Genomic DNA, 25,504 nt, shown 5'->3' on the forward strand with positions numbered 1-25,504 from the left:
GAAACATACAGGTTGAAACCACTCAAAGGAAAGGGGGAAGCTTGCAGAGCGCCTGGCCTCACTTATATGCCTGTAACTAAAGTGAGTCATGGGAACCGAACGTGGGTGGGAAAATATGATAGAAGGCTTAAAATAGAATAAATAATTTTATAAAGTTTTCTTCTTTCACCCCCCCAAATCTTAAATTCCATATTATATACTCTATCTGAATTTTGTTTTCACGAAAACCATCCGGTGAGTCCCAGGCTGCTGAGTTCCAGCAGCACCAACACGCGTGAAGCGACTTCACAGTGACTCCACCTGTGAACCCGAACGGCTCCAGTCGAGAGCTGACCCTGACTTCAGTGCTGCGAATGCAGAGCCGTGGAGTGGAGCAGCCCCGACGCGTCCCTCCGCAGCGGGCTCCCACCAGCGCAGCCCGGCCGCCACAGCCCGGAGGCAGGTGGCCAGGGACCGTCCTGCAGGCCAACAGTCTGCACGAGGAAATCTTAGAAAAATAGGTACTTCTGCTGCTGAGGTTTCATCCGGTTAACACGGTTACAAAAGCTGGATCACACCAGAGCGGCGGGCAGCCAGCTGTGACGTCCACACCCGGACCTACCTCCATTTCTCTGTGTATTTAAATGTATCAACTTAGCACCATAGCAAATTCAAGTGATTCCAAAGAACTACAAAGTTACAAATATACATCAGGAGATTGTTACAGACACATTTGGTGGAGTCCGAGCCCCAACGCTTCTGTTTGAATTTGGACGCTCACCTGTTCACCCCCTCACGCCGCAGGGGAAATCCCCGCGTCCCAACGACCCGCTGAGGCCGCGCCGTGCCCCTCCGTGGTTGCACAGACACGTCAGCAGTGATGTGCGTTTTGAGGTAGACAGGTCATATTTACTCACACACACCTGCTCGCTAAGCCCTCGGAGAGTCACTGAGAACAGCCTGGGTGAACAGCAAGCTTAGGTGACGGGGCCGTCCGCACAGGACTGGGGTGAAGGGGCTGAAACAAAACCTGAACTCTGGCCAATTCCTAACCAGGTGCTTGATGTTTTTATAGAGCCTGACGTTAAAATCCCTCGGACGGAACCGATTTGAATGTTTTCTCTACGACGAGGGCACACTGGCAGCTGCTTCCGACACCCATGCACATAATGCGAGAAGCAGGTCGGGGAGCCCCACTGGAGCCGCGGGAACAAATTCGAGACCAAGTCTAGTCGCTGAAGCAAAACACTTCATGGGAACCCGGCCCTTGGGCCGGGCAGGTGATGGAGCCGGAGGGCAAGGTCACCGAGGAACCAGCGGGGCACAGTCAGTGACAGACAAGCTCCAGCACAACACTGTCACCACTGAGAACGGTCTTTCTACTTGATCTCACATCACACGCTCCAAGGTACCACCTTAAAGGGACACGTTTATGTGCTGGCAAAAAGTTTATTCTCTAATTCCACAAAAATATTAACATTCGGGAAGAGAAAGAGGTTAGACACTGTGAGTCACCTGTGGCAGGTCCTTAGCAACTAGAGCCGCCACCTTGTTGCCCTGCCCATGAGGCTCAGTGAGAACCTCCCCCACACAGAGGGCGGGGGAGGAGGGCCAGGCTGCACCCCCTTAAAGGGAGGGCAGATATGGTGGGGAACCTGGGTCTGCCAAGTCCCCACAGGCACAAGCCCCTCCTCTGCTGGGAAAGCACCCCCTGAAAGGCTGCCAGCTCTCTCTCCAGCAAAATGAAGATGGGCAGAGTGGGCAGGGGGTTCAGCGGCTGGAGCCCTGTCTGATAACAGAAGTGATTTCTAACAAGATGCTCTGCAAACCAGCACCAGGTCCCAGCTGCGCCGGGGCTGCCGGTGCCGGGAGCACGGGGGGTCAGAGAGATCTGCGGCTTCGTCGGGTCTCACGGCAGGGACACTCAAGGCCATGGTGGACGCGGAATATGAACAGCAACCTCTTTTGGTATGCTTTTAAATTAATTTTTATAGATCTTCTAAGCCTTCGGGAAGCTAAAGGCAACATAAATATCGTCATTCACCATGAAAAGATATTTTTCAATAACTTAGGAAGGATTCAACACACGTACAAGTATTTTTGAGGCTCATCCCAAAACCTAATTCATCAACTAAACCAAAACGCTGTGGTTCTGAGACCTGGAAGCAGGCGGGGCTGCACGTCAGAGGGAGCGACCGCTGCAGCCATGGGCTGGTCCGAGGGGCCGAGGGACCACCGGCCCGGGTCAGAGGCGGGAGCCTGGGAAGGTGTCGCCACCTTGTCACCGTGCTGCTGGTAGTGTCTTGTTGAGTGCGAATTCTCTCGTACAAAAGTGATAAATACTCTGTTCAGAAGTCCGGTCCCCAGGGCCCGAGGCCCCTTTGCGGGCACATAGTCCCGCACTCGCCGCGCGTCACAGCAGGTCCATCTTGGGTCTGTAGTGCAGCAGGAGCGGCGCCTTCTGCAAGACAGGGCGTCACGTTAGGGACGGAGGGCGACAGGCCAGTCTCGGGTGTGCAACCCCCGCCCCAGGACAGGCTGCCACCACCATCTGCCCCCATGCTCACAAAGAGCAAAGAGCCACTCCGGGTAGGAGGCCGAGGGGTCGCAGCCTGGGGTCACCCCTACCGGGCGGGCAGAGCTGGGCGGCGAGTGAGTGGGAGGCCGCCCAGGGGCTGAGTTCAAACCGACTGTGGGTCACAGCCACCCTGTGACCAAACCCTGTCTGAGCTCTCAGACAGAGTCGTGCAGAAGGGCTGCCACCTGTGGCTCCAGAATGAGACCGACCACTGGACACGGAGTGCCATGTCTCACCTTGAATCTCCACCTCGTGACGACCACAAACTTGAGTGTGTGGTCCTTGCCCAGGATTTCCTCGTTGCATAAAATGTCCAGCTGGGGGGAGAAGAAACTCTGGTCAGAGGGCCTGCAGGGCGGCTCTCGCCCTTGTGGCCTGTCTATACCAATGAGGCACTTGGCTGGGCCTGGCCACGCCCTTGGGAAGGGAGCAGGAGGAAGCCCACTTTGCCGCAGAGGGCCCAGGGCTCCAGGCTGGGGCCACGCCCACCACGTGTCCCCAGGCTGTTGGACCAGGGGGCCGCCCCTTCCCNGGCCCCCCCCCCCCCCCCCCCCCCGCCGCTGGGGAGCTGGTCCCTCTCCCAGCAGTAGAAAAAGGTAACGGGCTCTGTAGGCCTTTGCCCCTTTTCAAAAAAGGTTACTTTTAGCCCAGTTTCAGGGTTACAGCAGCACTGAGATGCCCTCGTGGCCCCTGCCAGGTTCACCTACTGCCAGCACCCCCCCAGGGGACACATGTTAAGAGTCATGGACTCTGCACACTGGGGACACCCTGCGGGTCTGAAGGGTGACCAGCACCCACCACAGAGCCACGCAGAGCAGTCTCACTGCCCTGAGACCCTCCGGGCTCCGCCTGTCCGCCCCTCCTCCCCAACTCCAGGCGACCACTGATCTTCCCGCTGTCTCCGCGGTTTGCCCTTTCCAGAGCCCCCGCAGCGGCAGTCACAGCATGGGGTCTCCCAGCCTGGCCAGCGCTCGGGCACGTGCACCCACAGCCCCTCCCCATCTTCATGGGGCTTTAGGGGCCCCTTTCCTTTTTGTGCTAAGCAGCATCCCACTGTCTGGATGGGCCACGATGCACATACCCATCGTCCACTGAAGGACATTTAGGTTGTTCCCAAGTGCAGGGCTCTGCGTGGGGGTGAGTTTTCAGCCCCTTTGCGTAAATGACCAGGGAGCCAGACTGCTGGGTGGGGTGGTGAGGGTGAGGTCCATCTTGGGAGAAACCACCATACTGCCTTCCAAAGTCACCGCACCATGTCACCCTACCCCAGCAGTGCAGGCACGGTCCTGCTGCCCCTTGTCCTGCCGGCACCTCCCGATGTCCCTCAGGGCAAGGGCCTCCAGGGGGCCCGAGTCCGGTGCTGGGGGGTCCCCAGGCCGCCCTGGAGCGTGCTCGGACAGGCCTGGGGGCTGCTGAGTGTGCAGCTGCGGGCACAGGAAGGGGAGGTGCGATCCTGGTGCTGGTGGCGGGTCTTGCTCTCACCTGGTACAAAGCGCTCAGTAACCGACCCTCCCTCTGTCTCTTCCGTATGTAGCAACTTTCTATCGTTTTAAAGCTGTGCAAACTACAGATAAAGCTTGCTGCGATCACCTGGAAGGCACAGCTCCAAAAGTGCACCAAGGGCCTTCCCACCGCCAGGTGGCCGTCCCCAGTGCCTGTACCTGGTGGAACTCATCGGAATTCACAGCAGGCCTTTCCACCCGACAGAAGGAAGGTCTCCCGCCAGTCACCTGCAGCCCCGAGGACCGTGTCCTTTGCCCTTGATGGCTGCCTCTCACACGCCCCTACTAGGAACCTGGCCTGTGACCTGGGCATGTGTCCCAACTGGGAATCGAACTGGTGTCCTTCTGGTTTGCAGACTGGCACTCAATCCACTGAGCCACACCAGCCAGAACAATTTTATTTTATTTTTTTCAGAGAGAGGGTAAGGGAAGGGGAGAAAGAGAAGAAGAGATACATCAATCAGCTGCCCCTTGTCTGAGCCCTGACAGTGGGGCAGGGGCGAGGCTGGGGAATTAAGCCTGCAGCCCAGGGAATGCACCCTGACAGGGAGCTGAACCAGGGACCTTTCTGTTCGCAGGCCGGGACTCAGCCCTCGGGGCCTCGGCAGCCAGGGCCAGCCAACTTTTGTTGATGGGCAACGTGCCGGGGGCTCGTGGGGCATCCAAAGACCCCGACGGCTCCGGGCTGGGGACAAACAGGGCCAGCGCCCAGAGCTGCTCCAGCTCTGTCTGTTCCGAGGCCCTTGGACGCCATTTGGGAGCCATTTAGAGGGGTGTTTATGTCACCGGCTTTTGTTAAAAGACTGTGCTTGTGTTCCCTCAGATCCGGTGGGATCCGGCTGCTTCGGCAGCATCGGGGCCTCGGGGACCCCGGCTGGCTCTGAGAGGCTCTAGGCCATTCAGGTGCTTGAGAGGCACCTTGGGAAAGCGGGACCCCAGGTGTCCAAGCACTTCCAGCCCCCCCCGCCCCCCGCCCCCGTGCTTGGTGCTCCCCCTCAGCCGAAGACCCAGCTCTGCATCCACACCCCAGGGAGCACCGTCCAGACCCACCACGGCCCCGAGCCACAGGCCCCTCTGGTCTGCCACACCACGCTCCACAGTCCCTCCCAAGCCCCCCCCCAGGCATCCCGGCATCTCTGCTCCTACCACCCTGCTCCACACCACGCAGCCCCAGGCAGCTCCCTCTGCCACGCCGGCACCTCCACCTAGGCCCTCGCTGGCCCGGAGTCGTGGACCACGTACTGGCGAGCATCCTCGCGGCGAGCCAGCCTCCGGACTGGGCTTTGCAGAGCCCCCGGCCCACCCCCCAACCCCCCACCATCTCCAAGTCCAAAGCCGTGCCGCCTCTCCCGGTGTGCTCCACCGCCTGCATTTCCAGGCACCACTGTCCACTCGGCTCCCTGAGGCAACTGACAAAGCACGTGAACTCGGTGGCTTAAGACACCCGAGATGCACTGGCTCTGAGATGCGGGGCGGCCGGAAGTCCAAAACCCCGGTGCTGGCAGGCAGAGCCCACCCGCAGGCTCGAGGGAGGCGGGGGGCCTTCTGCCTCTCCCAGCTTCCGGGGCCCCTTCCGTGAGCCTCATGCGTCCCCTGCCTCCCTCCAGTGAGGGCGCCTGCTGCTGGATTTGGGGTCCACTGGGCGGCCAGAACCCTTTCACCTCAAGATCCTTAACTTAGTCACATCCAGAGAGACCCTCTTCCCCCAAAAGTTCACGCTGACAGGTCTGGGTGGAGAAGACGGCACACCAGCCTTTGGCCTGCTGCTGACCCCTGACACGCGTGTCCGGCCTGCACACTGCACAGCATTCCCACTACAATGGGCCCTCCCCCGACACGCCTGCTGCAGACACCCCTGGTGGGCCCCTCCGCTTCCTTTTCTGCTCCCCAACAACCCACTTTTCTCACAGCCTGGGGAGCACTGGAAGACTGTAGTTCAAATCACGTACCCATGCTTAAGGCCCCCCAGAGCGCTCCCTTAGCTTTGAACGGTGGCCACGCCCCCATGCCTACCCAGACTCGTCCCACCTCTTGCCCTCCCCAGCAATGCTGGGTTTATAGGCTTTGCTGCATTCTCATCATCTGTCACAACCCAAAAGTGTCTTGTCATCCCACCTGTCTGCCCTGTCACCCCCAGCCCCGCCGACCCACTGGTTTGCGACATTAAATAATTCCTCTCCGGCCCTGGCTAGTGTAGCTCAGTGGATTGAACCGCGAGCCACACTATCGAGGTTCAATTCCCAGTCAGGGCACATTCCTGGGTTGCAGGCCAGTTCCCTGCAGGGGCCATTTCCCAGCAGGGGATGCACGAGAAGCAACCATACATTGATGTTTCTCTTCCTCTCCCCTTCCCTTCCCCTCTAAAAACAAGTAAATATTTAAAAAAATAAAATAAAGTAAATCAGAATTTCCGAGTTTAAAAAAAAACAACAATTCCTCTCCCAGCCGAGACCCAAACACGCTCTAACAACCCCACAGCCCTGTGTCCCCTTCGCTCTCTCTTCTGCTAGCGGCGGGTCCCCACCGTCACGGGCCCTGGGCCGACCGCTGTCCTCACTGTGGCCTCCTGGTATACTACTGGGTGGCAGGCCAAACAAACTGAGATCTTTCTGCCTGATTTAAACTCTGCAAAGAAAGTGCTGCAGGAAGCCCAGGAGCCGCGGAGGCCCCCCTCGCACAGGCAGGCAGCCGGCGGTGCCGCCACACCTGGCACAGCCATTACCTCGTTGAAGGACGAGAGGTTGAGCTTCTTGGCGATGAACTTCTTCAGGTGCAGCACAGTGGCCTGGGCGGAGCAACGGATCCACTTGCGCTTCAGGCCGCGCAGCTTGCTGCTGTTGCACTCCAGACAGATGCTCACCTGCGGGGCAAGGACACAGCTGGGCCGGCCTCCCGCGGCGGGGGCGGGGGCGGGGCCTCGGCCCCAGGGGCTCCGCTCCACTGAGAACCTGCCTGCTTGGAAACCACAGACCAAACAGACCCCGACACTGTGGAAAAGGAGTTTTTAAAAACCACTTCACACACATCATCTCACAGTGGGTTTACTGCTGTCTTTTGAAGCACAATCTAACACTGTCAGTTCAGTTTTGGTGGCGCGCCTTGCAGTGAGTCCGAAACTATGTATCCCCTGCAGGCGCCCGCCCGGCGCTTCCAGCTTAGGCAGGTGGGAGTCCTGCTCTCAGAGCTCTGGGAGGGCGGGACACGACGACGACGACGGCGAGGACGCAGACAGCTGCCCTCAGGCCACTCGATAATGGTGCTTGAGTGAAAACACACACACACACACCTGCAGCACGGGGGTGACGCACAGGGACCAGCATCCCGTCGGCATTGGAAGAGGAAGAGTGCTTTGGGCAGTCTGAGGTTGGGCCACCTCTCGGACTATCCACAGTGCAGGGGCCTGAGTGCGGGGCGGGGGGCAAGGCACCACAGGTGACAGACAGAGAGAGGGACTCTAGGGGCCTGGGAGGCCTTCCAAAGAGGGATGAGTGGGCCGCCGAGACCCAGCCCACCGGAGGCACAACACTCCACATAAGCACTGGACCCTCTAGCAGTTGCCCCCAAAACGGCCCGGTCACACCCCCAAGTTCAGAGGGAAGAATTAACGAACGAATTAACCAGGGTGTGTATACATCTGAAATTATTAGGGACACAGAAGAACAGATTAAAGACATAACACACCAAGGACATAAAAGACTAACCCAATGTAACTTCTAAAGATGAAACATTTTCACTTAGACGGAAAACTCAGTGGATGGCTGAGTCACAGGGAAACCTCAGGAGAAGGGGGTCAGCCAGCCTTCCGAACGGCTGGCATGAGGCAGTCACAGGGATGAAGAGTCTGAGGACACGAAATGAGGGGGTGACGCAAAGACCGCGGGGTCTGCCAGGCACAGAGGGCAAGGAGGAGAGGAGAAAATGCGGGAAAGGCAAAAGTTAAGAAGTAACGCCGCAGGGCCACCCCCAAGCAATGAGACATAAACCCTCAAACTCAGGGGCAGAGAGTACACACAAAAAACCCCAGGGAGACCTGTGACCCCCATGGGACCCTGGCCACAGCACCAAGAGGGGCCCTGACCTTGCGCTCAGCAGACGGGGCTGCCTGAGGGCCCATCAGGGGCCGCCTCTGCACCTGGGCCTGTGGCCTGTGGGACATGGGGGCTGTTCCCCGACCGGTTTTGTGAATGACGCTGCTGCACGTGCAGTCTCGGGCCGGACACGCTATCACACGGAGGAGCAGGGCTGCCGGCCCTGTGGCCGGACTCATGTCTTTGGGGACCCGTCTGCTGGACTCTTGCTCGTTTCTCAATCGGATTACCCTCTTACTGAATGGTAAGAAGTATGTATTCTAGATACAAATCATTTGCCAGAAACACGACACGCAACACCCCCCCCCCAAAGTCTGTGGCCTATCTCTTTATTTCCCTGACGGCCCCTTTACAGAGCAGCAGAGCTTCACGGCGGAGTCAGGCGCCACTGTCCTTTCATGGGCTGGGCTCTTGACGCCAAGTCTGGCAACACTGGGCCTGACCCAGGGTCTCACAGGTTTTCTCTCACATCTCCCTGTAAAGGTGTCAAAGTTTTACCTCCTACATTTGAGTTAACTTCTGTACACGGTGTGAGATAGGGATACAAACTCATCTTTGCAGGTGTTCCCACACCGTCTGTTAAAGACACTACCCTGCCTTGACCAGCGTGGCTCAGTGGCTTGGGGATCATCTCACAAACCAAAAGGTTGCCAGTTCGATTCCCAGTCACGGCACATGCCTGGGCTGTGGAGCCCGTTCCCTGGTCAGGGTGTGTGCGAGAGGCAACTGATTGATGTTTCTTTCTCTTCCCTTCCCTTCTCTCTAAATAATAAGTAATAAATAAAATATTTAAAAACAAAACCAAACCCTATCCTCTCCCGGTGAAGAGTCGTCACCCCTGGCCTGAAAACCAACAACCGCAAACCTAGAGGGGCATCTGGCTCTGGAGCCGCTGACCCGAAGGCCCTCGACACAACAACCTGGTAACCGGCTTCCTGATTAGGGGTGATGTTTAGAATTTCTAGTACATACTTTAAAAATAACCCATGGTTCAAAAAACAAATCACAATGAAAATTTAAAGGTATTCAGAACCAGTAGTAGAGGAAAACTGTACGAACGATCAAGTCACAAGATTAGAAAAGGGACAAAGGTCAACAAAACTGACACTTAATTCACAGACATTTTCCCAGAGAATAAAAAAATGGGCCACGAGGGACGACCACCAGCTGTGAGACACATGACCTTGGCCCCAAACCACACACGTGCCCACACCTGCCCCCCAAGAAAAGCACGGGACAGTGGGTTTGAACCAACAGGCACACACTTACCTAAACACTAGCAAATCCAGAGATACGGATTAAAGCCATGGTCTCATCCAGTTCATCCCAGGAATGATTATGAGGATGGTTTTAACAGAAACACGTGCAGCAGTTTATTGCAGACTATGCAGCAGACGCTGAGGAGCGGCTGATGAAGCCCCATACCCACTCCCGGGAGCTCTGAGGACACCGGGGACAGAGAGGGAGTGGGGACCCGGGACCACAAAGCCATGCCAGCAGCTTGTCTTCACCATGTGCGCCAGGACCGCTGCCTCCGGACCAGGGTGCCGACTGGGGCTGCGCTTTGTGGAGGAGCACGCCCATCCCCCCCGAGCAGCCGCGCCCACGGGTCCTGCCCAGAGGCCCCAACCTCCCAGCCCTCTGCCCTGTCCCTCAGGGGGACACCCACTGGGCACCTGGGAAGCAGAGAAGCAGCGGCGTCTGCGAGGGTCAACACGGCTCCTGGGGCAGGGCGTGAGGCTGGGCGGCTGGGCAGAGCCCACGGCCACAGAGAGGGACCCTCTTCTTCACTGAGCTGAACTGCGCTCCCCCCGTTGTAATCCCCCCCATAGACGCACCGGCATCTCTGAAATGTTCACGGTGACCTTCTGCCCCTCGAAGTGTGCATGTCGGGAAGGGGTTTCCGTGGTGCTGTGACTGCACCGGAACCACGCTCGCTCAATGACATCTTAAACAAATATATTTATCTGTGCACTTTCATGATTACACATAAAGCCATGCGCGGGAGTATATAACATGTTCGTAGTTACATGTGTGTCACAGGTATGTTCTGACAGGACCCAGCCCCTGGTTCTCACGGCTGTTCCTGAGCTTACCCCCTCCCAGGGGAGCGTCAGAAGCAACGGGTTCAATTCCGTACAACAAATGGGTGAGACCGCAACCAGTGAGATTAGTTTGGGAAGAATCCAGGGTCATCGGTTACTCGGACTTGCCTCATGTGCTCTGTGAGGCCGGAGGGTCTTCATTTGGGCCACACGTTCCTCGTGAGGCTACCTTACAGCTTTCGTCAGCCGTGGGGCTAAGGCTCACCTACCGACGACCTCATCGCCCTGCCAGCTGCCGCCAGTCCTCACGGGCGGCACACCAGACCGGGTCTGACCTGGGGCGTGGCGTGTCTGTCTCACACGCATCTCACTTCTTTTTCACACTTTATTAGTTTTTTCCATCACCATCTCTCTCCCCTACCCCCTCTCCCACCCCGCCCCGGCCCCGTGCTCCTCTGTCCCTCGGTGGCCGGGGGCCAGAGCGGCACATCCCGCCGGCAGCAGCAGCTGCTGACGCCCCCTTGTCTCTGGTGTCTGTGGGGTCGGCTCTGCTCCATCAGAGGGTGGTGGCTGCTACAGTTTCCACGTCACATGGACACGGAATTTTATCAAGTTCTTCTACAGAATCTCTGGGGTTGCTCACTGTTTCCTTTTTAATCTAGCAACGCGGTAAATGACAGGGCAGACCCCTCAACGTCAAGTTTAAAATTCTCTGTTACGCCTATTCGCACCAGACGCCGGCGCCGTCACTCACAGGGACACCGGGGCGGGGCCTCGGCTTTGTCTCTAGGTCAGAGGTTCTACAACGAGCACACACTGCTTTGATGACTAAAGAGAAAAGCGGAAACACTAAGCCAGTACGCCACCGCTCTGTGTCTCTACCCTCACTCCTTCATGCCTTTTCCTCTTTTAAGCGAGAAAACACCGCGGGCGGGTCACGGCGTCACTCTCAGGGAGCCCCCGGCCGCACGCGGGCACAGAGACGGAGGGCCACCGACCTGCTCGTCGCTCCGGTGGTAGTCGTTGTCCTCCTCCTGCTTCTCCTCGGCCGTCTCCTTGTTGGAACTCTCCTCTGCTTTGGTTTCACCTTGCAGCAAAGAGAGGGAACGCTGTGCTGTCACAGCTGAAGGGTCACACTGTCATCGCCGACTCTGCACGCTCTGGGAACACTATGGAAGTCAGCGCAGGAAGCGCTGGCACCGTGAAGCACGCGTCAGAGGCGATGGACAAAGCGCCAGTCCCACGCGGGGTGCTCAGTCAGGGCCCAGGAGGCAGGACTCGCGTGTGGCTGCGTGGTGCGGGGCGTGGACGGCGACCACCAGATGGTGAAAGGGCCCCAGGGCGGCTCGGCTGCCCCAGTGTTTCCCGGCACACAGAACCCCCCCACGGCGTCCAGGTTGCCCGGCCCCTGGAACTGGAGCTGCTCAACGTTACTTTTAAAATGAGCACCCGCGGTGGGTGGCATGCAGGGACAGCTTCCCAGCCGCCTCCCAGAACCCCTCTCTCCTGGGACAGTGAGGAGTACACGGGGCCATCTCCAGGTTCGTAGGGATCCATGGGGCCCGGTGTACGCATCAGGGCACCCAGGATTTCGGGGGTTTGTTACAGCTTGTTAATTTCACATCCAAGCCGAGATATCACCTCGCCATATCACAGCAAAACACAGACCCTTGAGCGGCGTCTCCGGAGCCCACTGCCCATGCCCGCCTGTGTCCCCCTCCACCCCGACCCGGGGAGGACACCTGCCTCCCATGCAGACACCCACCCAGGTCATTGCAGTTTGTACTACCGACTGCGGCGGACAGGGACAGAGACGGCACCCCCTCCGCGCCTTACCATTCCGGTGGGGGTCCGAGTGCTGCTTGGCAGAACCAGTCTCCCCCTTGACGTCTCCAGGCACCTCCAGGCCCAACTTGTGGTAGAACTCCCTCTGTTTCCTCATTTCCGCTATTAAAGATTAATACACAGCCTTTAACGCTACGTGACAATGAATTACACTGATGTTCTGTTCACCACGTCCCGAGAAGGACACAGAGGCTGGCCACAAAGCTCGGCAGCTGCTACAAAGAGGAAGCAACCTCCACCGACGTGCCTGCCTGCGAGTTTAAAGCAGTCCACGAGGTCTTTCAGGCGCAGCACCTTATCCTGATGCTTGTTTGCTTTTCCCCAAACTAAACACTCCTCAAAAGACGACTGTTTCTAGCTACGTGTCTCAGGAAACTTCAGTTCCCCTGTGAGTCAGTTCTGTGAATGGCAAAAGGCTTTACCAGCGTCGTCCCAAGTTACACATTAAAGGCCAGACGTGATCTCTACGGATGTAACGCAGCAGCTGAGTTTTAAAGTACAAACTACAACGCTCTCCTGAAATCTAACAATGGGAAACAGAATTCCTCACATACCTCGCCTTGGGGAGAGCACCCAAGTGCCCCCTGCAGGCAGCCCCCCACCCCACTGTCCTCAAGAAGCAGGGTGCTGACCATGCCCCCTCCCCCCAATAAGGCCAGTACCACACACCACTTCGCAGAGAACAGCCACTGCCACCTGCAGGTGCGTGATGGTTGTAATTCTCCATGAGACCTGACCCTGAATGCGGGCCCCCCTGTGCCCGCTGTGCCCACGCACCCCACACCAGGACTTCCTGGAGGAAGACCGAGATGACGAAAGAGACCGGCCTCGAGAACTAAGAAGCCTCCTGTCCAGACCAGGCCACTGTGCGGCATCCCGACACTCACCTTCCTGCAGGCCTGGTACCAGCTTGTAAACGATGTCCTGCATGGTCCTGTCATGACTGCCAAGGGACAGAACGGCAGGGTCAGCTGGGTCACACGGGTCACTGTGGTCCTCCCTCACGCCCAGCTAGTAAAGCAGCCTGAATCAATGCACCACGTGGTCCTGCTCCAGCTGCTCCCGGTGCTTCAGAGAGCGGCACAGACGGGGCCCTGTCAGCTGCCCGTGCCCTCTGCCTGCTGGTTTCTCAAATCCGCACACAACGGCTGTGACGCCCTCCGTGGTGGCTCAGCCCTCGCCGAGTGGACGAGCCCTGTCCTGCCCCAGACCCACCCAGGGGCCCTGCTGGAGACGGGCCGACAGCTCACCCGATGTACTGCAGCGGGTGGCTCTGGTGAATGACGATCCGGCACGTGGGACAGGTGTTGTTCTCCTCCAAGTACTTGACCAGGCAGCTCCGGCAGACTGCGGGCAGGGGCACACCCACGTCAGGAAGCCAACCCAGGCCAGGCCTGCGGCACTCGGGCCCAGCAGCCCTTGGTGCCCTGACAACAATGCTCCCCGGTCCCCAATGGGGCTGACTGTCAGCCGCACACTCGCTGCCTCCCACTTGGGCTGGGGGCTCAGGAGCGGGGGGGGGGCTGCTGAGCACGTCCCCACCTCGAGGCGAATGGTCAGAAGTGCTCCAGGAGCCTGAGAGACTATGGGGGTTCTTCGTACACCGTGATTTCAGGGAAAACAACAGGAACTATGCCTACCACTACTTAAAAACACAATAAACTTTAAAATAGAAATTCTATGAAAATTGGGAACTATTTTCTTCCTGAAGTGAAAACCACAGGATCAAAAAGTTGTGGGTATCCCAGCCCCGGCTGGCGTGGTTCAGTGGACTGAGTGAGGGCTGGCTGGCGAACAAGGGGAAGGTCGGTGGTTCGATGGCGGGTCAGGGCCCAGGCCTGGGTTGTAGGCCAGGTGCCCAGTGGGGGGCGTGAGAGGCAACCACACCTGGTTATTTCCCTCCCTCCCTCGCCTTCTCTAAAGATAAATAAATAAAATCGGAAAAGGTTGCACAAACTGAGTCTCGTGAAGACTGGGGCAGCGGCTCCCCGGTGGCCGTGGCAAGTTTGAGGAGCCCCGTGCCCTGCCCACGGGGGACAGGCACTCAGCTGCTACGTGAGCATAACTCAGCTCTCCAGTGTTCAGCTCCACTGAAATTAGCCACAGCACTTTTAACTTGAAACAATTTTTCTGATCTAAGAACTTCTTTTTTAAAGATAAATTCCGTGTATTTATTTATGTGTCCTGACCAGGAATAGAAATGGTGACCCTTTGGTTCGCAATGAGCCAAACCAGCCAGGAATCAAGAACATGATGCCTGCTTCTTTGTATTCGGGCGCCTACGTCCTGCCTTGTGCTTCGGTTAGAAGCTGTTGGGGGGGAAGAAAAGGGCCCAAACGTCAAAGAACAGACTGCTGGCAACTGTCCAAGGCCACGTTCGGGAATGTTCTCACAGCCACGGACACAGACCCTGGGCCAGACAGTGCGCACATGGCTGCCGAGGGCCGTGTCCTGGCTGCCCACGCTGTGGGCCACTCGCAGGGGGGTTCTACTTGGCCGCCACAGGAAAGGCCGGGGCCCCCTCTGCGGCAGCGTAGGTGGGCCTGGAGCATGCTCTGCGCAGCGAAAAACCTCCCAGGGAGACAAGGGCCATGTGGCGTCACCCATACGTGGCATCTGACGAACAGACTGAAGGAACGCCAACACAGAGACAGACTCATCAACAGGGAGCAGGCTGACAATGGGGGGTTGGGGGGACGAGCAGAAATGAGAGGGAGAACACGCGGACACGAACCATGGCGTGGCGAGGCCGGGACAGGTGTGGGCGTGGGTGGAAGGGGGTGTGCGGGGGATACGCAGAGAAAAAAGGGAGGAAAAAGGAAAAAGGCCACATCCCGGGACACAGTCACATACACGTGTGCAGACACTCGGTCACCGTGGTCGCATCGATGAGGTACCCGCTGCACAGGCGGCAGGTGATGTGGGCGTTTATGTCCCAGAGTTTAATCTTTCTGGTCAACATCTTTGGCTTCTGCAAGAGGACAATGCATGTGAATGAACATCGGAAAGGCTCTGCTGTTTCTCACCGAAGGTTCAGCTTCAGGGCAAACGAAGCCGTAGGACACCCCCCAGAAGGCCAGCCTGTGTGGAGGGTGGAGCCTGGCGCCACAGCTGGGCGGGGCTAGCACCCCATCTGTAAGCATGGTGACAACCCAGCCACTCTCCTTGGGGGACTGGGACGGCCCCGCCCCTTCCCTCACTGAAAAGGGCTGAGCAGAACGGGGCAGGGGGAGGGGGGGCAGGTGGAGTGGTGAGGGAACAGGTGGGCCCCAGGGCACGGGCTGCACTGGGTCTGCAGGCGGAGGCTGGGCGGGTCTGCCGAGGCCCTGGCTGGTCCCACAACCAAGGAGACGAGTGACCACAGGGGGGCTGAGGTCCCCACTTCTGCTCCAGGGCTCAGACCCCTGAGGCTTGAGAGACACTGGTAAGGGTGGCAGAGCTGTGCCCCCTCCAATCTGGAGAAGCAGAGTGGCCAGTGTGCGGTCACCGTAGGAGAGACTCTGACACTGGGAGAGACCGTGTTTGGACATTTATCGCAGTAACCAGACAGGCTGAAAACACAGTCACCGTGACCGTCCCAAACGGCCCAGCACAGGCCAGCACACCGAGGGCAGCTGAAACCCACCCACCTAACCAGTAGGGGCTCCAGGCCCTCCTCCCGGCTGCCAGGACCCAAGCTGCCCCAGGACCCTGACCCTATGGTGCCTCAGCAGCCTTTGGCCCAGGACTGAGGGCACCGACGACCCTGTCACTTCCATGGGATGCTAGTGTGGCATGTTGGGGAGTCCAGCTGCCTGCATGCCCTCCTGCCTGTCTCTGAGCCATCGAAGCCATGGTGGTGTCTCCTGCCGGACCTGGCTCCACCCAGCAGGCTCTGTTGTCATGTCCCCAGCCAGCAGGCACAGTCCAAGGGTGTCCACGTCCTACCCCCAACCTGCACCTCCTCTCACATGGTGAGAGGCCCTGGTCATAGGTCATAGGTAAGGACAGCTCACTGGGGCAGGCCCCATGACATCAAAGGGTCCTCGTCAGTGGAGGTAAGAGGGTCACAGGGAGAGGTGGGGACAGCGGTGCTGTGGGCATGATGGTGGGGCCATGAGCCAGGGACGGGCTCTCCCTGGAGCCTTTGGTGGGAGCCGGTGCGCCCTGCACCACGGCCAGGAGGCCCTTCGGAGGCTGAGCTCTAGGAGAGCGCTGGGTCTGGGGCAGAGTGCCACGCGGCAAGGAGGAACCGATGCTGACGGCTGCACAGAGCAGTGTCCCAAGGGACACCCAGTGAAGGAGCGCTCTGAAGTGGCAGGACTCTGCCGGGAGAGACCAGAAGGAAGCCCTTCAGGCTGTCGGAGCTGAAGGCCAGAAGGGTCAGTGAGTTTGCCGGGGCAGTGGCCACACGACAAGTGGGGGCAGACAGCCAGCAGGACAGTGGGCCTCACGCGGCAGCCACAGCACTGATGGCTCACTGTGCACAGCAGACATCTCCGGTCAGAGGGGAGACCTGGCTATGCCGGTGCTGGGCCTGGTGTGGGGCGGGGGGGTGAGGACGTTGCCGGGGGGACAACGGGGGGACTCTCTGGAGACAGCTGTCACCTACACTCCCACCAGGAGACTCCTGAGCTGCAGCGAGCTCAGCCGTCAGCAAGGCTGCCAGACTCAGCTCGCTTGCAGAACTGAGTGCCTGGGCACCAGCCGGGTGGCGTGGAGCTTCCCGCAGACGGCAGGACCTGCATTGGCGTGCACATCCCTCCCACTTCACCAGCAGGCCCCCGCTCTCGGCAGCACCTGCGTGAGGGAGCAGTACGGCCTGCCAATGGGGCCCATGTGGGCCAGGCCCCACTGCACAACGCCCCGGGAAGCACCGGGGCCGCAGCCATGGCCGCTCTGAGGCATCTGGGTTGGCACATCACCCTCCCCAAGTGCGTGGGAGCGCCTCGACCAAGTGACTCTGACCTGCTGGGAAGGGGCTCAGTGAAGAAAGACCCAGCAGCACCTGGGAGAGCTGGGGAAAAGGAGAAACTACCTAAAAGACAAAAACATGCCCAGGCCCCGTGTGTGGGCCCCCCCGAGGCTGCACTGTGTCTCCACCACCTGTCGGGCAGAGTGGTCATGCTGGCTGCTGAGAGCAAGAGGCCGTGCTTGGCCACATGCAAATGTTGTGACCACACAGCAGCACACTCAGCAACAGCAGTCTCCCCAACACCAACTAACCAAGCCACCCGAAAAAACTAAAGCTGGACACAAACTCCATAGTCACATCAGCAAGGATGGGTCTCTGGCATCAGTGGGGCTTGGGGTCCGTGTCTCCTTTGCTGGGAGCAGAGACCGTGGCTTCTTTGCAGAGAGTAGCATCCTCATCTTTTCTGGGGACCGTGGTCGGTGCGCTCATGTGGCAGGTGGGTGGGTGGGAGACGCCAATGTGCGTACACACGCTCCACCTCCGACACCCTGGCTCTGCCTGAGAGGGATGTCCCCCACAGCCCGGTCCTGACCGCACATACACCATGCCTGCTGTGAGGAGCCCAAGGTGCTGGCCGTGCAGCTGGCTGGGCAGCGCAGAACTCTGTGGGCACCCCTGTGGCAAGGCTCTGTTGAGCAGAAGACCCACCGCCTCACAGCACCTAGCCAATGAGAGCAGGGCACAGGCAGGGGAACCCCACTCACACCACTCACTGCAGGGCCCGGTGACACCGGGGCAGGGTCCAGAGGGCACAGCTGCATCTCACCCTCAGGAGGCACGGAGGAGCCCTGAGCAAGGGAGGCGGCTGTCCACAGCTTTGGGGCCACGACGGGAAAGATGACAGAGTGGGGGCAGGGGGCGTGGCGCCTGGAGGTGGCACTGGCACAGGGTGGAAAGAGGCCTGTACCCGCTGACCACCCCCACTTGGAGAGGAGACCGCCTGTCCCTGGCAGCACTGGGACTTGCAGGCTTGCACTCTGGAATCGAAAGGCCCGTCACCACCAGGCTGGAAGACTGGCCCAAGCAGCACACTGGACACCTGCTGCTTGCAGGGCCTGCCCACCTGGACAAGGAACAGAGCAGGGTGGACACAAGAGCCCCGGGCAGGGGGCGAGCACCACAGTCCCCCGCCCCCCAGCCTCACCTCCTCTAGACGCTGTCGGTCCCCTCCCTCCACCTCCGCATCGGCGCTCAGGCGTCGGCTGTGGCGCTGTCGCTCGCTGGCAGATGTGCCAGTCCGCTCGCCGAGTCTTCGCCTCTGCGCCGTCCTCCGGTCCTCTGCTCTCTTCCCATTTTCTAGCACAGAAACACCGTCCTTTCACTCCGTGTCCCTGTGTGCATGGCACCCAGCCCTGTGGTGAGGCTCCGGCTGCAGTTTTCAGACAATCCTCGAGCCAACAGCAAGCAGATCCCCCGAACCGCTTACCAAGAGGCGAGCCACACACCCACAGAGAGTGACGCGCGTCGCATGCAGCCCATTCGTACACACGGGGAGAAGAGGAAATCAAAGGGGAAGCTGCGTTTACCTGGACGTGGGGCCGGGAACCCTCTGCTACATCCTGAGGCCTGCGGGGACACAAGGCAAGGGGGGTGTCAGCTGGGCGTGCTGTCCAAGCCATGTCCCTGTCTCGCTGATGGTCTGGGCCTTGCCTATGGAACACACCTGTTTCTTTATTTGGTTAAGACCAGAAGGAAACCAAGAATTAATGCCAGGAAAGCACCAGGATTGACCAGGTAGACACAGACAGGCTCCCCTGGCCATTGGTGGAACTGAGGCTAGGGGCTGAGGACATGCACAGGACCGCAGGGGATGGGGGCACCGTCCTGGCTTTGGTGCCTGGGGAGGCAGAACGAAGGTCTGTGAAAGCTCAGGTGCGGCAATGACTCTCAAAGGTGACTGGGTGGGAGGCTGGGGCCCCCAGGACAGGGCCACAGCGGGGACAGGGACGTGGACACAGTACTCTGGTGGGAGATGGACAACAGGCACCAGGTCTGAGGCGGGACCGGGAATGCCCCTGCAAGGACCGCATGATGCAGCCCCGGCCCTGGCACCACAGACACGCCGAGGCGTGAGGACAGTAGGGCGGTGTCCTGGGAGCAGGGGGCCAAACGCCTCGACCACGTCCACGAGGCGTCCAAGTCATGCCGTTTCTGCCCTGGGTTTCCCCACAACCGCATCTGTTACTAACTAGTCTCTGAAGCTTGATGACTTCTATAAAAGAAGGCAGACGGAAGGGAGGTGACCAGCAGGCCTCACCAGAGGGCTGTGCGAGGGGCCACATGCGGAGGCCAGTGAGGCTGCGGCTACCTGCCAGCTTCTCCACGGACCTGCTGCCACTGGGGAGCAAGGGCCCAGCCCGGCGCCCACACTCCAGGAAGGGGCGGCAGGAAGGGCAATCGCAGTGGGTGGGGAAGGGCTGGAGGCGGCAAACGCTGTTGGTTGGAGCGGTGGCCGTGGGGACTGGCCAGCATGCCCCTGGGGGAGTGGCATGTGAGCAAGGGTAGAGCACCATGAACAGCTCACGTCAATCCAGTTGCAGTTCGGGACTGGCCGGCTCGCCAACAGCCCCGGCAGTGCAGTGGGGGGGACAGTGTTTCCACCTTGTGTTCCCAGGACGCCGTAACCGCACACTGGGCCCCCCAGGGCAGAACCACAGAGCTGGCTCGTGGGGCCCATGTGGGGGAGGGGGGAGCAGTTATACTAGGCATACTGGCTTTCCCCCAGAGTACAAGGGGTTAGTGTGAGAAATAAATGCAATCTGTGCCTGAAAAAGGAGAAAAATGGTAAGATCTTCCCCAAAACACACAAAAATCATTTGGTAAAATTCACTCTTGTTCTTGATCTTCAAACACTTAGCAAATGAAGAGCAGCACGAGGAGCCCTCACCTGACAGAGCTCTCCCGTGAAGAGACACGGCCTCACAGGCAGCACATGGACCCAGGGCCACCCCGGGGAACTGGGACGACGCAGCCAGGCCTCCCTCGGCGCTGTAGGGGACAAGGGCGCGTGGGGACTCTGAGGGGACCAAGGGCTCTGGGTCAGGACTGGGGTGTGGTCACATGACCAGACATAGCCAAAGGACCCCAACTACCACAGAACTGTGAACTTCAGGGTGTGGCAACTGTGTACCCCAGAAAAGAGTGTTTTACGATTAAACTGCAATGGAAACTGTCCCTAGTGGTGGAGTTGGGCAGTAAATCCCAAACTCACACCTGTACCATTTTCACGCCCAAAGAGCCGGATCCAGGTGGACAAAAGACCAGTGTGAAGATGTGGCTCCAACCCTCTGGAGGGTTCGGGCCCGGGGCCCTCACCCTGACCTTGGCGAGGAAGAGGCACAGAGAGAGAAAAGCAGCAGTGCTCACGCAGGGAGCTGGCGTGTCCCGATGGGACCAGCAGCAGACTGGGGGCGGGGGCCGCAGGGCTGAGGCAGGGGAGGCTCACACCCCAAGAGTCCAGGGCTCGGTGGCCTCCCGCCATCCACACGGCCCGAGTGCCCACCCCTCTGTCTGGTCTGCTCTGGAACTTAGGCCCCCGACATCACGTGGCCACCGCGCTGCACTGTCCAGTCCTGCAGAGAGAAGCGCTGCCAACCTTGTTCCATGGGCGAGAGGGTGCGGGCAGCCCCTTCGCGTGATGGGAGCCCGAACAAGCGCACCGTGCCCCACTGACCTGAGTCACAGACGCAAGCAGTGCACACAAGAGCCCGGTGGCGGGGCAGCTCCAGAAAGTGCAGTGCCTGGCTGGTGCCACCTCCTGGGCTGGCAGCTGGCTCTTCCCACGGTCACCTGCAGGGACCATAGGCCCACACCTGGGCGAACGGGCACCTACAGTTCACACACACATGGACGCTCTGGCCACGGCCAGAGGAGCCCCAAACTGGACATCCCATGTCCCCAATAGCAGGGGAAGGGGTGTGCATCCGGAGCGTGACTCTGCTGTGGCTGGGAGCCCACGGCCCACTCCCACGGTGGGGAGGCACCCCGGAGAGTGTGAGTGGGAACTCGGCTGCCTCCAGAATGCGAGTCTCCCTGGCCGAGTCCCTCAGCACCTCCTCACAGGTCTCATCTGTCAACCTCCTGACCTCGCCAAGCCAAGTGGGATGTTAAAAAAGGGAGTCCTGCAGCCTCCCGAGTGGAGGTGGCCCCAGGGACAGATGTGATGGGGCACCGTCCTCACTGAGGCGAGTTATGAAGAGCACCCCTGGGGCCCCAGACTGTAGGGCACCAGCGACAGAGCTGGGCGGAGGCCCTAATGCCGCAGCCCCCGCGTGCCGGGTGCCAAGCGGCCCAGGGTAATGCTTCGCTGTACATAACTACATATGTGGATAAATAAAAGACTTAATTCTATTAACACTAAAAATTAGTTCCTAATTAAATATAAAACAAAAAAGGAACAGCACATTTTAGACACTGGCAGACCTTGCACTGGCTGGTAGTCTGGCCCTGCCTCGGACCTGCGACCGCCCTCAAGGGCTGGCCCAGCTGTGGGGCTGCCCAATGCCGCACCGTGGGCGCTGAGTCCCACCCTCCCTGTCCTTGGAGAAGCCAGCATGTCGGCCCCTGGGCTGGCGCATGGGCACCAGGCTGGTGACAGCTCCCCAGGTCAACTGACTCCTTCCCGGGGGCTGGGAGCAGATCGCTGGGCCCCCACGTAGGAAGGGCCGCACAGGAAGGTTCTGTGAGGGGCTTCCCTCTGCAACCCACATGGCGCTAGCCTCCACCTGCACTGCCAGCAGCTTGGGCAGGGGGCTCCCAGGACCCAGGAGACTGCGCCTGGGTCTCCCAGACCTCGCCCCCACAACTGTCCCTTTTCTATGTCCTCTGAGGACACAGAGTAGCCACAGCCAACAGTCTCGGCACCACTAGGGCACTCCCCACCTGGGATGTCACCTGCAAACTCCTTGCCACCCAAACCCCTCCCCACACCCTGCGACTCCTGGCGCTGCATGTGGACACCTTGGGCTTGCTGGACCCCAACCCCCATGCCGAGGCCAGGTCTCGCCGACAGGCCCACCGGGCTCTTCTTTACCTCACCGTAGCCAGAGGGAGGGAGGCCCAGCCCCCCCAGTACCAGGCGGCCTTTCTGCTGCTCCCTGGGAGCCCCATGGTCCCCCAGCCCCTTCTCTGTTCTGCCTGGACTGAGGAGCCCCCACTCTAAGCACCCAGATGAGGCTTAAGGATGGGGGTGGGGGGTGAGCTGGAGGGGTGCGAGGAGGGCCCAGGCTCAGACAGGATCCTCTTGCACGTGGACTAGAAGACAGTCATGTCAGGCAACGTCAGGAAGTGTAGGGGAGGTGAGTCGGAGAGCAGCAGAACCACAGCGACCCTCGGCTCTCAGGTGCACCTCTGCAGGTGCACAGAATGCAGGGTGGAGGGCTGTCGGCACCCTGCTCAGGGTGCCTGCTGCAGACGTGCACCCCTTCACAGAAAAGGCCGACTCAGGGTGGACCCTGGAGCCCAAAGGCCGCTCTGGGGGCCATTCACCCTGAGCTTGGAAAGGCGCTGGACCCGGGACTCCCTGCTACCCCCATGGCTCCCTTTGAAGCCAAAGGGCAGCACTGCCATCCCACGCCTGTCCCACTGTGCGGGGGGCAGAAGGTGCCGGTCTCTCTGGGTTTGCATGTGCCTGGGAGCTACACCTCAGGGAGCACCCTGACCGAGAGACCCAGGGAGTCCTTGGAAGACAGGACAAGCACGTGAGGGGGAGGGGCAGGTGAGGGGCAAGATTTGGAGGTGGCCCGAGAACGTGGGCCCTGCTGGACACAAGCCTCCACCCTTTTACCTAGAGACTGTGGCAAAGGGGCTTTTGAAGAAGTAATTATGGTCCCAAATCAGTGGACCTAGGACAGGGCGAGTCTCTGGTGGCCTCACCCAAGTGCACTGCTTGGCCTTGCAATGCAGAGGCGGGTCTGATGGCTGAGTCCTGTGGCCTGGCTGAGAGAGGCACCCATGTCCACAGCCCAGAGCCAGGGAGCGCCATACACACTGTGCCGACCCCAGGACTGTGGCCAGTGAGGGGTGTCCTGTGAAGCCACCAGGCCGGTGGCAGTGTGTTAATGGCCATGGAAAGCGAACGTAATAGTTTCTAGAAGAATAACAGCAAAACAGAGAGTGGCCGCCGACTCTGGGAAACTCTCAGTAGTGATGACCCTGCCGGCCCAGGAGACCAGAGACAGGCTGGTGAACAGATGGCAGGGGCTGGAGCCCTTCCGCACGGGCTGAACTTGCCCGAACACGGGGCCTTTGGGAGGGCCGAGGCTTAAGTCTCATGGGGTGGGTGCAATGGGCTCCCTGTGAGCCCCCAGAGAGAGGCAGCCCTCGCCAGCAGCCAACGGGGTCCTCGACCTCGAGCGTCTGCAGCGCCTCGTTCCTGCGGCTGAGCGGACCAGCCTCTAGTGGCCCATCTCTGCAGAGGGAAAGGCAGTTACTGCGCCTGACAGCAGAAGCCGCGTTTCTGTGAGCAACTTCAAGCGCTTTCTACTCACTAAACCATTTGCAAAGTCTGCTTCATGCTCCAAATGCTCCAAAGCCACCTGGGGGCGCCTCACCGGCTGCCTGGGAGACACAGGGAGATGGCCCACGGACACAGTGTGAACTGCTGGACCCAGGCCCCAGGCTCCTGTGGACTCACCAGCCCACAGGACCCCAGACAGTGGCCGACAGGGTGGCGGCAGGGGTGACCCAAGTGACACCCAAGCATCACGTGTCCCCAGATGCCGCAGAGCGCACAGGAACAATGCCTCGGGGCAGAACCGGAACTGCCCAGACAGTTGTCTGCACAGGCGGCGCCCAGGGGAGCGGGGCCGGCGGCGAGAGGTGGACGGGGCGGGGCCTGCCGGCGGCCGTGTGAGGATGGTGATGTCACTGCAGAAGATGGCGTTGGAAGACCGGGAAATATGAAAGCGGACTGGACAGCAGCCACCACAAGAAAAAGCACCCACCTCCCAGATGGGAGAGCCGCGGCTGCCAGGGGAGCCCACCCAGCTCCTGGACCCGCAGTTCAGCTGGGGCCACCGGCCTGCCTCGACAACAGACAACGTGTACTCAGAAAGCGGTGAAGCAGACAGGGCTGACCAGCCACCTGCTGGGTGCACGGGGAGGCACACAGGCGCTCACTGCACAAGGCTGTCGGTGCCCTCCACTGCTTTTCCCACAGAAAGCATGGGGAGAGCGCCCCACGACAGCTCTTGAAGTAAAAGAACTGGAAAGGCAAGCCCGTCTCTGCCCCCACTGCCCACCTGAGACTGGGCTGCCTCCCTGGAAGCTGCCAGGTGGGCTCCAAGGGCTCCCGGGCTGACCTGCCAGCAGCAGCTTTCCAGCCTCCTGGGCTGAGCGCCTGACGCTGGCCCAGCCCCACTGGGAATCCCTGGAGCCGGGGCAGGGGTTTTCTGTCAGCTCCCTACAGTTTGAAGACCTCCTGCCAAGCATCTGGAACCTGCTGTTAATGTAGCGAAGTCCCACAAACTCTGCCGTATCTGCAAGAAAACCTCTTAACCCCCACTCTCTAAATTCACCTACATATTAGAAGTTTTCTTCAAACAAACCAATCGACCTCACAACTGGCTTTTAAGAACGCTATTTTCTAGTGAGTTTTGGTTCTTATCAATGAGAGGTTTACATGTTCAGCGGTAACTCTGACAACGCATCTGCGGTGCTGTGCACGCCTGAGCCCTCTCACCAAGCACTAAGTGTCCGGCGGGCTCTTTGCCACCTTGTCCCCCGTGTGAGTCACTGCTGGAGGGAGACTCGACCTGTTGGGAAAGACAGCCACGGTGAAGACCGTTCGAAATGCCACAAGCCCCCCGCACGCGGAACCGCGGAGACACGGTTCCATCTGGTCTGACGCACACTGACTGTTAGGCGTCTCTGCAGCACTAACAGCAAACACCAGCACAGGAAAAAGGAACTGTTCCCAAACCTCAACCTACTTCAAGAGTAAAAGAAAACTGCATTTCTACTCAGATTCAATTCTGACCATTAACCAAATAAATATAAATCTTGCCATTTAATAGATTAAAGAGAAAGAGTATAGACCAAACAAACCCTCACTTTATAATCCAAATTGAACCACCTAAACACTTAATTCCCCCCACTCTCAGGTCCAGAGAGCGGGCAGGAGGGGGTGCCTCCTTGTGGCGCGCACTCAGGCCCTGGGTGGGCCCCTCACAGTCCTGAGCCCCAGCCCCAGCCCAGGGCACCAGGCAGAGGTGTCAGCGCCCCACGGCCCTGCATGTGGCAGCCCCTGGACACCAGTTCTGGGAGCATCACTTCCTTACAAGGGTCAAATACCCCAAACGCCTTAGGCTCTCACATCTTAGAAAATTTCTTGCAAAGGCCAGCTTACAATTTTTGGAGCAAAATCATTAGCAGACTATAACGATGCTCTGGAAACAAACAACTACAACAACCACGCTCAAAACTACCGACAGATTTCAACATCACCAGCACACACACCTACAACTTAACTGGCGGGCTCAGGCTTCGTTACTGGGCGGGGGGGGGGGGGGGGG

The 25,504-nt window shown here is 59.4% G+C and overlaps 1 protein-coding gene across 5 annotated transcripts in view; it reads right to left on the reverse strand.

Annotated features, from left to right (window-relative positions):
* Nucleotides 1-1,412: 1,412 nt before the first annotated feature.
* The window catches only part of PCGF3 (polycomb group ring finger 3), a 27,099-nt gene continuing 3,007 nt past the window's right edge, over nucleotides 1,413-25,504 (reverse strand). Inside the window, exons 2-11 of one of the 5 annotated variants that reach the window (XM_037047473.1) lie at nucleotides 18,518-18,557; nucleotides 18,136-18,287; nucleotides 14,891-15,008; nucleotides 13,288-13,384; nucleotides 12,925-12,980; nucleotides 12,029-12,139; nucleotides 11,191-11,279; nucleotides 6,782-6,919; nucleotides 2,794-2,874; nucleotides 1,413-2,440 (exon numbers count right to left, since the gene is read on the reverse strand). In XM_037047473.1, coding sequence (XP_036903368.1) covers nucleotides 2,393-2,440; nucleotides 2,794-2,874; nucleotides 6,782-6,919; nucleotides 11,191-11,279; nucleotides 12,029-12,139; nucleotides 12,925-12,980; nucleotides 13,288-13,384; nucleotides 14,891-14,999 — 729 coding nt within the window. In that variant the 5' untranslated portion in view covers nucleotides 15,000-15,008; nucleotides 18,136-18,287; nucleotides 18,518-18,557 and the 3' untranslated portion in view covers nucleotides 1,413-2,392. Of the gene's footprint in view, nucleotides 2,441-2,793; nucleotides 2,875-6,104; nucleotides 6,234-6,495; nucleotides 6,699-6,737; nucleotides 6,920-11,190; nucleotides 11,280-12,028; nucleotides 12,140-12,924; nucleotides 12,981-13,287; nucleotides 13,385-14,890; nucleotides 15,009-18,135; nucleotides 18,323-18,517; nucleotides 18,558-25,504 lie in introns of those variants that run through there. The other 4 variants (XM_037047450.1, XR_005066712.1, XR_005066711.1 and 1 more) reach the window with 4 other exon arrangements.

This window comes from Sturnira hondurensis, unplaced genomic scaffold (assembly GCF_014824575.4).
Source record: "Sturnira hondurensis isolate 20B ecotype Veracruz unplaced genomic scaffold, ASM1482457v3 Scaffold0000780, whole genome shotgun sequence".
Classification (NCBI taxonomy): Eukaryota; Metazoa; Chordata; class Mammalia; order Chiroptera; family Phyllostomidae; genus Sturnira; species Sturnira hondurensis.